Below are 13139 nucleotides of genomic sequence, written 5' to 3'. Positions count from 1 at the left end.
AATTTCCTCTAACACTTTACCATTGTAGTCTGTTTTCTCACTCACCCATAATGAATGGTGTGCATTAAAATGCCCACACCATATAATATTTCCTTTCATGTCTATTTCCTCCAGCTTATATCGTAAAGTCGATAACTTACTGTAAAGATAAAAGAAATGCGACTTTTCCAACATAGCGGAGGTGCCGTTGTTGTTTTCTGGTGATGCAACTTCCGTCGACATACGATTGGTAGTCTACAGTGGGCCAGCTCTCCTATTGGTCCACAGTTTGCAGGCGCGGCGAGCCCTTCTAATAATCAGAAGAAAGTTTGAAGGAAAAACTGCCAAACAGCTGCAACACCGAGTCATGCTTTATTTTCTGAGCTTCACAAAATGTTAAATTTTTGACCTGCGGTGACAGTCTGTGCTCTGCTGTCACACTTACACATTTATTAGAGAAAGTTAAAAGTAGCTCCGCCCCCCAACCTGTTTGGAAGGATTTGAGGATGTGTTTTTTTAGGTTTTTTTTAGCGTCGTTCCAGACCATACTCCATACCAGTTGGTGGCGGTAATGCACCTTTCAATTGTTTGCCAACCACCAGTACAAATGTAAGAAAGAAGAAGAAGAAGCTCCGCCCCCCACGTGTTTAACATGCAACAAATCAGGAAACTGGCTATTCTTCGTCCTCAGTAAAGAGAGAAGCACAGACGATCAGACTGAGCTCAGACCAAACTAGCAGCTTCCTCTGAGTGAGTCCAGCTACAGGAGAGAAAAGTGGAAAACTCCAACACTGCTGCTTCAAGCTGCTGACGCTCCACACACTGAATGTGAGTTTGAGCAAAAACACGACTCAAAGGAAGTTTCAGTGAAGGTGGTAGAGGAGGGAGGGGAGCCAGGACTGACTGTACTTCCTGTCTGCTGTTTTCAGCTTCACTCACAGACTCAATGGCTTCCAGATCAGAGGAGGATCTCTGCTGTCCGGTCTGTCAGGAGGTCTTCAGAGATCCTGTTCTTCTGTCATGTAGCCACAGCTTCTGTAAAGACTGTCAGAAGAGATGGTGGAGAAAAAAAAGGGAACGTGAGTGTCCAGTTTGTAAGAAAATATCAGTGTATGATCCACCTTTAAACCGAGCTTTAAAGAACCTGTGTGAGTCGTTCTTACAGGAGAGAGATCAGAGAGCTTCAGAGGCTCTCTGCAGTCTGCACTCTGAGAAACTCAAACTCTTCTGTCTGGACCATCAGCAGCCAGTGTGTCTCGTCTGCAGAGACTCAGAAAAACACACCAATCACAGATTCAGACCCATCGATGAAGCTGCACAACAACACAAGAAGGAACTTCAGGAAACTCTGGAGCCCTTAAAGAAGAAGTTAAAGGTTTGTGAAGAAGTTCAAGTGAAGTTTGATCAAACAGCAGAACACATTAAGGTCCAGGCCCGACACACAGAGAGGCAGATTAAGGAGCAGTTTAAGAAGCTTCAGCAGTTTCTAGCAGAGGAAGAGGAGGCCAGGCTGGCTGCACTGAGGGAGGAAGAGGAGCAGAAGAGTGGGATGATGAAGGAGAAGATGGAGGCTCTGAGCAGAGAGATAGCAGCTCTTTCAGACACAGTCAGAGCCACAGAGGAGGAGCTGAGAGCTGAAGACGTCTCATTCCTGCACAACTACAAGGCTGCAGTGGAAAGAGTCCAGCGCTGCCCCCTGCTGGATGATCCACAGCTGCCCTCAGGAGCTCTGATAGACCAGGCCAAACACCTGGGCAACCTGACCTTCAACATCTGGAACAACATGAAGGACATGGTCTCCTACACTCCTCTCATTCTGGACCCAAACACTGCTCATCCAAACCTCATCCTGTCTAAAGATCTGACCAGTGTAAGATATGGAGGAGAGAGGCAGCAGCTTCCTGATAATCCAGAGAGGATTGATTATTATTGGTCTGTCCTGGGCTCTGAGGGCTTTAACTCAGGGACTCACAGCTGGGATGTTGATGTTGGAGACAGTACACCGTGGGATCTGGGTGTGTTTGCAGAGTCTGTGCAGAGGAAGGGACGCATACAGTCTGGATTATGGATAATAGGGTTCCATAAAGGTAAATACTCAGCACTCTCACCATCAGCTGCTCTCACTGCTCTCTCAGTCCAGAAGAAGCTCCAGAGGATCAGAGTGAATCTGGACTGGAACAGAGGAAAGCTGTCGTTCTCTGATCCTGATACTAACACACACATACACACCTTCACACACACTTTCACTCACAGGATGTTTCCATATTTTGAAAATGTGGCTGGTAAAGTGAAGGTGTTGCCGTTGAAGGTGTCAGTGTCAGTGCAGCAGATGAGTTGAGGATGATGATATTTCTAATGTTGTTTCCTGTCAGTGAATTGAAGCTGTTAAACTGCAGCTGTCCTCCTGCTGCCTCGTTGTTCCAAAGCTCTTTGTTTCTCTTTTAGTTCTCACTGTTTCTTTCTGTTTCTGCTGTCCACCTTTTCACATGGAAAATCATTTCACTGTTTCTCACTGAATGACTCCCCAAACTAGATTTGAAATTCTATCAAGTTTCTAATCATTACAAGTGATTCATGTTTCTATTTGATGTGTGAACTATTAAGCTTTAGTAAGCTATTATTAAGTTCTTATTTTATCATTTATAAAGCATTACTTCTCCTTACTGTTCATTTCTAAATGTTTATTCTTGGTTAATAAAGCCCCATATAACATGTTCATTGTATCCTTTTTAACTAAGTGATAAAGTATTTAGATGCACATCTATCTGTCTGTCTGTCTACATTTATCTATATATATACATATATACATATACGGAGCTCCATTAATAATTAATTATGTGAATAAATGTTTTATAAATGCTTTTTTTAAATATAATTTTGTAATTCATTGTTTGCGACAGTTACAAGTTATTAAGTTTTTTCTGTGACCTCATCTAAAGTGAAGTGTAATTTTGCCTTAAACTGTTTTTATAGTTGACTCAAAAAAGTCTCACATATCCTCACTACAGAAAAATGTCACAAAGCACAGAGAGATGCAAAACATTCAAATATTTTTTTTGCCAGATTGAAACAAAGCCCACCTGAGGTTTGCAGGAGAAGAGTCTGAGTTTGTAGGAGGAGTTTAAGAGCGAAAGATGCACTGAGCCTCAGGATAGCCCAGCTTAAAGATAAAATATGAATAATGTTATAACGAAACAATATTTCACAAATAAGTGTTAACACCATGAACAAATTGTCCATCATGGCTGATAATGCAAGAGTTTGTAATGTCTTTAGTTGATTCCACTTTCCGCTGGTTTGTAGTCTGTTAGCTTTAGTCAGACAAGACAGCATCCAGTCAGCTTCAGTTTCAAAATGCTCCTGAAGTAAAAGAAATACATGGAGATGATTTAGTTTGCTGGGATATGGACTGACATGTGTTTAATGGGAGTTTGTGTTTGCCCTCTTGATTCTTTATGACAACAATAAATATATTTTTTAAACAATGATTCATGTTCAACTCCATATGTAGTGGCGGCACTCCGTCTCTATTTCACTCTTCTGTACTACCTTTAGGAGTCAGTCCGGCAACATGCATTTGAAACGCGAGCAAGTCCAGGTACTTTTCTCGCAAAAAAGTTTTTACATGGCAAGACTCGGTCAAAAAACAGTGTTGCTTCCAGCTTATCTGACTCCCCAACTACATAATTACAGTGTGCCGGAAGCCCAAAATACTAAAAAGCGCATAAGAATGTCGCACTTGTATATTCTGTACCTTTAACAAAACAGTATTTTGAAATTAACTAGAAATTATATTCTTAACAACAAACGTGTATTTCTCCTCTAATCCTTTTACCAGTACCAAAAAATTAACTTTTAATTGGATCTTACACCATATATGAAATGTTTCTGATATTTCAATTGTGGTTGATTGCATTTGATTGACTTTGTCTGATTATAAAGAAATTGAGATCCTTCTACTGTGGAAGTAATGAGTCAGCAAACTCCATCCATCCGCTTCCGCTTCTCCTTTTCAGGGTCGCGGGGGGTGCTGGAGCCTATCCCAGCTGTCATAGGGCGAGAGGCGGGGTACACCCTGGACAGGTCGCCAGTCTGTCGCAGGGCCAACACACAGGGACAGACAACCATTGCGCACTCACATTCACACCTAGTGGTAATTTGGATTATTCAATTAACCTGTCCCCACAAGCTGCATGTCTTTGGACTGTGGGAGGAAGCCGGAGTACCCGGAAGGAACCCACGCAAACACGGGGAGAACATGCAAACTCCACACAGAAAGACCCCAGCCTGATGGTGGAATTGAACTCAGGACCTTCTTGCTGTGCGGCAACAGTACTAACCACCGTGCCACCGTGCTGCCTTAGTCAGCAAACTGCAAAATGAAAATGAAATCATGTTTAGGCAAAACCTGTTTAAAAGACAAAAAAATAATCAAGTGCTTTCTTTGAACCTTCAGGCGTTTTCTTTTTTGTCCTCTATATTAAAAGTGTTAACATTACAACAATATGAATTGGGACCAATTTAAGAACGCACAGAAACCCATGAAAGTTTAACAGTGTTTAAGAGAGCTCACGAACACTTGATGGACTGACAGTACAAGCTCTTATGAACTTAACAGGAAGACTTCAAAGTGTAAGAAGCAGTGTGTAGATCACTGGTGCTTACACACTTACCTGTAGTTTGTTACTCATCAAGGATTACGAGAGTTACCAATTCTGAGAGAACTGGGTGAGGTAAGGAGAGGGAAGTGACGGAAAATGCCGTAGGTCACATTAGATGCTGGAGAGTTGACAAGAAAAAAACCCTAAATGTTAGCTCAGAAAGCTTCAGTTATAATATACAATCAATTGACAAATAATAAACCAAATTTGTATAATCATCTCCAGCAGCCTGGAGGACAGGGAGGAGAAATTAGACGCTCTCCAAGAATACAACGACTTTACTGACATCCTGGAGTCAGTTGATAGGCGATTGTCCAGCTTGGATGCGATGTTGTCCCTGCTGAAGATTTTACACCAGGAATTTAAATCCCTGCGGGAATCTCTGGAATTCAGCCAGAATAAGGTGGAAACGGTCGCTGCTAAAAAAGTCCTCGCTACGGGACTGAGTTAAGTCTGTAACTGAGAATGTGGCCCATCTTAATACAGAAAATAAATGCAGGCCTGTAGTATGAGAGAAAATATGTGTTTTCTGGTATCTCAGAGTCTGCTGAAGAGGATGCAGAAGCAACTAATTAAAAGCTACGATCGAGTCCATCGTCTCAGACCTAAGAGGGTGCTGGGAGACAGCATCCTGTTGTGGAAAGACCAGCGAAAAGTTGCATCAAGGAGGTGAAAGGATCGGACCATTTCCCTAAAGAGATCCTGGAGCAACGCAATGTCCTGTTCCCAGTCTTCATTAATAAGGGCTCTACGTGGACGGACAGCTCTATCGTGACCCTGCATCACGCCCTGGTTATATTAACATCACTGCAGATAAGAATCTGAGATGTTGCTTCAGACGCCAACTACACTTAAAGAAAACAGTTCTGTGAAAATGAATTCTTGCTGTAGAAAAAGTTGAAAAATATTCAATATTCACAGCTTCACTAAAAGGATATTTGATTAAATATGAAGATTTTGTAAGGCTGTTGTACTTTGTATGAAAACAAAGTGAAAAAACATGGACGTATTATTATTTATAGGTATTTATGTTATGATTGTACTGCTTTGGCCCACTTTACATCTAATTAGGCTGCATGTTGACCCGTAAACCAAAACGACTTTGACACCCCTGATATACACTATAATAACCTGACTGGAACATCAACATCTTTCCTCTGGGAAGCAGGGAAAGCTGTGATGAGGTAAAATTATTTCTTTCTTTTTTTTTTAATGAAAAAAAGAACAAAAATATTCCTGAATTGGAAACAAAAACATCACCAGGGGTGGTAGTTACATTCATAGGAGGAGATCGAGATAGAGAGGGATCCAGGGGCAACAACAAGAGACAACATCGACACATTAGAAAAGTACAGTATAGAAAATAAGCGACATCAAGAAAAGAAGCAAAATCTGAAACCATTTCAATTTTATTGATAATACAAAGGCAGAGTGTAGAGTGTGCAAGAAAAGGATATCACATAGAACTCAAACACCCTGCACAGACACCTGAGAACAGTCCACCCATCAGTGCACTGGGAAGATAAAACACAGTCAAATGAGAGTGATGTTAATGAAGGTGCCAGTGTGTCTACTGCAACTGTAGCTGCTGCAGTATCTACAGCATCATGCAGTATACCACCACAACCACCTAAACCAACCCAGAGCTCTATGAGAAAGTTTTTGCAGACGTCTGTGACCCCAGCAAGACAGAACTTAATTGATAAAGACCTGTCCAAAATGATTGCACTTGATTTCCAACCATTTTTAGCTGTGGATGATAAAGGATTCAGGAACTTATTCATGCACTGAATCCTATGTATGTTTTGTTGCATGCAGATTGAGGATAGTTTCTTGCTGACGGTTGAAGTCCCGCATAGTCTTGATGTTTATTTTAGAAAGAACCGCATCTTCCACCAGAACACGATGCTGGATTCGCTCACAGGCCTTTAAAATAGAGAGTTTCTCTGGACTGTTGTGACTACCCTGAGGTGAGCACAACCACAAGTGTTTAGTTTAACTGTTGCTCCGAGTGCTGATGGGACGTTGTGCGGGTCCCTAGCCCTTGGTCATCTTTACTGTTTGTATAAGAGCAGCATCAACGAGGTCATCCCTGTAAGTGTGGCAGTAGAGGGTGTTGTCCCAGTGGGTCTTGTACAGTTGGTTAAACTATTGTGGCTGCTTGTCATGCCCCTCCACACCGAAGGACCTTGTTCCTCTGCTCAGCGGTAAGTGATAATTTGTCCTCTATCAGGCTAATCTCCACTAACACAGAGCAGAACATTTCCAGCTTTTCAAATCCAGGATGGCTTTTGTACTGCAGGCATCTTCCTGTAAAATGGATCCCATACAAACTTGGTCGGTAAATATATAAACAATTGTCTTTGTTTTCAGACAAGCAATGCGTGTTTTAATCCTTGCTTTGATGTACAAACTTTGTCCCTCATATGAAAAGTAAACCTAGCTACTCACACAGACTGGAGGGTGAACAGTGGAGGTTATAATTGGTGAGTGTAATGTGGGGAAGGACAGCATGCAGCACAGTGTCGCATGCCTCCTCGTCACTCTGCAATGTTTCACCGGGATCATCTAGCTCGGGTTGCTCAGGCTGAACCACCTCCTCCTCAGGACCAGGTCCATCACTGACGATGTCCTACAGAGAGAAAATTACAGAGTCTCCTCTGCTCTGGCTGAACAAGTACTCCAGTCTGAGTAATTCAGTGGATGTGAGATCAGCTGGGCCACAGATGTTTACTTCTACAGGTTCTCCAAACAGCTGCTGACAGCGAGTGTTGAGGCGACTGATCAGTGCTGCAGAGTAAATCCTTTACCACCAAATACAGCATCTGAGCTCCTCCTTCCACCTTGCAATGCCACTTATCAGTGAGGACCTGAAAACAACAATAATAATGGAAATGTCAATGACATGACCACAAGTGTAATTTGTCACAAGTATACAGATTACAGCTGTGTACCTGAAATCATGTTAGGAAGTTCTTCGTGAAAACCTTCCAGGCTGTTGCTTCCACGCAGACATTTTTAATTGGGAACATCCACCTTGTTTTTTCTTGTGGTAGCCACCCTGTACATGTTTGTGTCTGCTGGGTCCTGAATGCACTCCAGGTGTCACTGCTGTGCTGCCCTCAACAATGACCCCTGGAAATAAACAGAGAAACTTTGTGTGATCTTCAGTTTGTCACAATGTAAATTCTTGTTTTAATAACCTTCTGGAATGAGGACTTTCCTACCAGGTGTTTTGAACTCAATAACCAAATGGATGATCCGAAATGTTTCCTGAGGCGTCAGTGTGACCCTCCGCACATGCTGTTTTAACTGTCCCTGGAAATGTACAGGCAGATAACTTTGGATCCAGACTGCATTGTTACTGGGTCCTTTGCTCTGACGACCCTTATAAGCAGCTCGAGGTCTTCGCGGTTTTAAGGCAGCAGCGCCCCAGCTAGTGCAGACTTAAATGCAGAGTACTTTGCACGAGACTCTGTACGGATGGCTGCGTCAAACCAGGGGATCCAGTGAAAGATGTCCAGACACACAACCATCCCACAGTCCACCCAACGCTGAAACAAGGCCTCTACTACTGATGGTCCCTTTGCACGACAACAAGCATCCAAAATGTTGGGAACAGGCTGGTTGGCCAAGTGAAACCTCTGACTCCACATCACATTGGTTCCAGCTTGTCAAAGGACTCCTCACAGGTTAGCACAGAGTGTGATTCGTGTGATTCTCTTTATCTGCCGCTTCTGTCTCTCAGAAGGCGTGCAACATTCTTATCCACACCACGCCTGCAAGGACTCTCACAATTAGGATCTCGATGTTAAATTGAGTGAGCGATTGAAAAATTGAAAAAAAAACTTAAAGCTTTTAAAATACACGTGAACATGATGGTCATTTTACTCACTTGCTAGTAAAGATGGCAGGGAACATGGCTTGATGTCCCTCACTGAGCTGTGATTAAATTGCTGAACTCCAGGCGAGCCACCGATCCACTTTTCCTCCTCTGCCACTTCTGCCTTTGTCCATGGTCCGCAGCACAGGACCTCAGTAAGCATCGTGTACCAGTTGGACACATCACAGATGTGACGTACCTTAAGTATATAAGGAAGAAGAGGGAAAATGTAAATATGAATCCAGGATGGCGGTTTTACTGTTTACATTTGAGTAAAATATTAATGTGAAATTACACGGTGGTGATAGCCAGACTTATATAGGTGAACCTCCTCACACTCATCAGCTTGAGGATACTTCTAGGAGCACTTACACACTCCAACAGAGTGCCACAAAAATATGCGGCTGTGAAAAAAAGAGCTGTACACTGATCACAGCACCTCAGGAGGTTCTGGTGGGTAAAAACAAATGCGATCTGATTTCATCACCCGTCGCCTCTTTAACACACCAGTAGTGTCCTTGTATGTCTGAACAGGGGTGAACAGCCTTCTGTCAGTGTCCTTTTTAAGCCAGGAAAAGTGAGCAGATGGGATATATCAAGATTTTCCCAGAGACACACCCATCCCTCTGTCTTCACCTGAAACACACACAGATAGAATAGAATATTGGTTATTGGTAACTATATTGAGGGACATTGATTTGGAGTATGTCCGTACAAACAAACAGACAACCAACAAATCACATACACACTCCAAAATAATATAATATAAGCCTGAGAAAACAACCTAGATTTTTCATTAAAAAAGTACAATATGCAATGGCAACACCACTCATGGTTTAGTGTTATTAACTATGATAATAGCAGTAGGTACAAAAGACAATCTATGTCTCTTTGTCTTCACTGCAGGCACTTTATAACGACGACCTGATGGAAGCAGTTGAAAATCATTAAAGAGAGGATGATCTGAGCACAACAGGACAGAGGTTGCCTTCCTCAGCACCTGCCTGTTATAAAAGTCCACAAGCTGGACCTGAGACCTCCCTGAAATCTTACCAGCCAATTTAACCAGGTTGTTAAGTCTGGTCTTATTATTCAGGGACATATTACCGTACCAAGCAATGATACAGAAGGTTAAAACAGATTCAATAAAACTTTTAGAAAAAAGAGTCATCATTTCAGATGAAACATTGAAACCTCTCAACCTCCTTAAAAAGTCTTTGTTGAACCTTTTTCACTGTAGCAGCAAGATGTGACTCAAAGGACAGAGTCTTATCAAGAACAACCCCCAAATACTTATAACTGTCCACCAGTTCAATGGCTGCACATTTACCACTGTTAGTGCAGGATGGGGGGATGTCTTCCTGAAGTCAATAACCATGTCCTTGGTTTTCAAGGTGTTGATCATTAAGAAGGACTGGTCACACCATGAAACAAACTCATCCACAACAGGCCCGTAGGAATCCTCTTCACCATAAAGGAGGCTTACAATGACTGTGTCATCTGCATATTTAATGAAATGCCTGTTGGCCTGTGTACTGCGAAAGTCATTAGTGTACAAAATATACAGTAGAGGAGAGAGACAACAACCTTGTGGTGAGCCAGTAGAAGAGTTCAGCTGTTTGGAAAAACAACCGTTTACTCTCACACACTGAGATCTGTCAGTTAAAAAGTCTAAAATCCAACCAACGAGATTAAAATCAAGTTTAAACTGGTTAAGAAGTTTATCAACTAAAAGATGTGGCTGGATAGTATTAAAAGCTGAGGAAAAATCAATAAATAAGAGCCGAGCGTGAGCTTTGGTGCCATCAAGATGGCGATAAAGGAAGTTCAACAGAGTGACCACTGCATCATCAACACCTCTACGAGGCCTGTATGCAAATTGTAGTGGGTCTATAAACTTCTCTACTTGCTGCAGGATCTCCTTCCTGACAAGTTTTTCAAAGGACTTCATCACTAAGGATGTTAAAGCGACAGGCCTAAAATCATTTAGTGATGTAGGTTTTGTGGTCTTAGCAACTGGAGAAATAATAGATTTTTTCCATACATCTGGAACCTTCTGTTGCTGAAGAGATAAAAGAAAGATGCAATAAAAAAATATTGCATAATTGCTCACTTCCTCACTTCTCAGTAAAGTCTTGTAAACTGGCAGAAGATGCACCGTGTTGTGATCCGAGGATCCGAGGGCGGGGCCAGCCACAGATGTATACGCACTTTTTATGGAACCGTAACATAGCTCCAGAGTCTTATTGAAGCGTGTGGGACAGTTCACATACTGATAAAAACTGCTCAGTGTTTCCTTTAAGTTGCAGCGATTAAAGTCCCCAAGAACAATATTAGGAGCCTCAGGAGAGAGAGATTGTAGTGAGTTGATGACGTTGAAGATGGTGTCAGTCGCATTCCTAGGATTCGCTTTAGGGTGGATGTAAACGACGGTGACGTTGATCTGTGGGAATTCCCTCGGCAGATAAAACGGCCTCAAAGACACAGAGAGGAGCTCAATGTCAGGCAGGCACACTTGTCTACAAACGGTCACGTTTTTACACCATTTCTGATTTATATACAAACACACCCCTCCTCCTTGAGATTTCTGGGTTGCTCCGGGGTCTCGATCCAAACGTATGGGAAACCCGAAGCCATTTAGTTCCAGAGAACAATCAGGGTCAGAATCCTTGAGCCAAGTCTCTGTGAATGCCATTAGACATGTATCCCTGTAGTCACGTAAGTGTGCGACATTCAAATGCAGTTCATCCAATTTACTCCTCAGAGACTGCAAATTAGCCAGGATTATTGATGGCAAAGGAATACGATTGTACCCCGCTTCCTTGCTTTGACTCTGTTAAAAACAAAAGTGCCCCTGTCGTTACTGGATAATCCATAGCTGGGAAACACTGGAGGGTGAGAAGAGTCCAGAGACGGGCCTTTCCACCGAAGATCCAGAAGAAACTCCCGTGAGTATGTAATTGTTTGAGAGTAGCAAACAAACAAACAACCATCAGGATTGCCAATAAAACCATGCGACAAAGCACAAGCCGATGCTATAGGATTTCCTCTGGCAAAAAAAATATATAAAGGAATAAAAGAATGAAATAAAATAAGTTAAAACACTGACACTGACAGAGAGAGACAACCTGCAGGTCGCCGCAAGAGCAGCGCCCCAATACAACACACACACATACATACCAATGCTCTAACTGAAATTGTTTGGATTTCAATTAAACAGCACTTACAGGTGAATGACTCAAAGGTAATTGTATGGTATGATCATGACCCTGGGATGCAGGTGGCTCACTCAGTCCAACTGTGTCATGTTTTTTGGACCGTACAGCAGCCTCTGTGGACTCACGATGTTTGGGCTGCACAGCAGAATTATTTTGATGTGACTGTACAGTGGTCTCTAACTTCTTGAACAGGAAAGCTGAGGTCTGCCCAGTTCCCCACTTGTCAGACTTCACTCCAGAGGACGAGGAGTGTTGGGACTTTAGTACATCCATAAATGGGATGAAAGAGTGGTTTTGTAATTACGATTACTTTGTAGAAAAAGGTGGTTCCCCATCTCTCCCTTTCTTTGTGGATTTGTCAGCTCCATACTGTGCCTGTCAAGTATGCTGGAATCATGCATACCGTCAGCAATATCATAGTGAATGTTACACACTTAAAGAAAGTTTACAACGAGCAACATTCGCAGGTAAATGAGTATTAATGGTTTAGTAATCCTGCCTAGTATGATATTAAATATATGATACACTTACTACTTCATATATCCGACATCGTTTGTAACGAGCCACCGAAGCGGTGCCTTTTCATATTGTCCTAATGGCACCACCAGCTCTCCCAGACACTGCTGACGTGAAGGCGCGTGGATACAATCTGCTCGGAGAAGCTTCTCTGCGTGAGTCAACGCAGTGATTTGGCTGAGCAGCTCCAGTGGAGGTTTGGAGAAGACCAAACTTCCCACAGTAACGTGCCTCTTTGGTTGTAGGGCCGAGTGACGATGTGCACGGGCATCGACATTAGCAACGCGAATTGCTGGTGTAAAGAAAAGACTAGAAATGGGAGTAATAGAGTAGATATTAGCCGTGAAGTAAAAGGGTTAAATGAGCTTTTCATCCTCATGTCATTTCAGCTAAATCCAGATACAAATATCTTAAAGTCGATAACTTACTGTAAAGATAAAAGAAATGCGACTTTCCAAACATAGCGGAGGTGCCGTTGTTGTTTTCTGGTGACGCAATTTCCGTCGACAGACGATTGGTAGTTTACAGTGGGCAAGCTCTCCTATTGGTCCACAGTTTGCGGGCGGGGCGAGCCCTTCTAATAATCAGAAGAAAGTTTGAAAGAAAAACTGCAAAACAGCTGCAACACTGAGTCATACTTTATTTACTGAGCTTCACAAAATGTTTAATTTTTGACCTGCGGTGAAAGTCTGCGCTCTGCTGTCACACTTACACATTTATAAGAGGAAGTTGAATGAAGCTCCGCCCCCCCCCCCACGTGTTAAATATGCAACAAACAAGGAAACTGACTGTTTTTTTTTGTTTTTTTTTTTGAGCGTCGTTCCAGACCATACTCCATACCAGTTGGTGGCGGTAATGCACCTTTCAATTGTTTGCCAACCG

The 13139-nt window shown here is 42.5% G+C and overlaps 1 protein-coding gene and 1 long non-coding RNA gene across 11 annotated transcripts; one reads left to right on the top strand and one right to left on the bottom strand.

Moving 5' to 3' along the window:
• Positions 1–674: 674 nt before the first annotated feature.
• Positions 675–3152, top strand: LOC146521139 (nuclear factor 7, ovary-like). The gene is made up of 2 exons (XM_085154425.1): positions 675–807; positions 909–3152. Exon 2 carries the CDS (start codon positions 926–928, stop codon positions 2315–2317), a length of 1392 nt encoding a protein of 463 aa, XP_085010551.1. The 5' UTR covers positions 675–807; positions 909–925; the 3' UTR covers positions 2318–3152.
• A 2879-nt stretch (positions 3153–6031) lies between these two features.
• Positions 6032–13029, bottom strand: LOC146521138 (uncharacterized). 10 transcript variants are annotated; one of them, XR_014873205.1, is made up of 5 exons: positions 12686–13023; positions 12273–12566; positions 8536–9159; positions 7595–8430; positions 6032–7510 (listed from the first exon to the last, which is right to left on the bottom strand). It is a non-coding gene; the product is annotated as an uncharacterized LOC146521138 (long non-coding RNA). The 10 variants fall into 10 exon arrangements; XR_014873207.1 differs by having other exon boundaries at positions 7595–8419; XR_014873202.1 differs by having other exon boundaries at positions 7595–7756; positions 7844–9159; positions 12686–13021.
• Positions 13030–13139: the final 110 nt, after the last annotated feature.

Source organism: Neolamprologus multifasciatus, chromosome 3, assembly GCF_963576455.1.
Source record: "Neolamprologus multifasciatus chromosome 3, fNeoMul1.2, whole genome shotgun sequence".
NCBI classification, from domain to species: Eukaryota; Metazoa; Chordata; class Actinopteri; order Cichliformes; family Cichlidae; genus Neolamprologus; species Neolamprologus multifasciatus.
This window is presented reverse-complemented; position numbering and strand designations above follow the sequence as displayed.

Bases quoted from the DNA above. Each gene is read 5' to 3' on its own strand.
- LOC146521139 (XM_085154425.1), top strand. From the start codon at position 926: ATGGCTTCCAGATCAGAGGAGGATCTCTGCTGTCCGGTCTGTCAGGAG.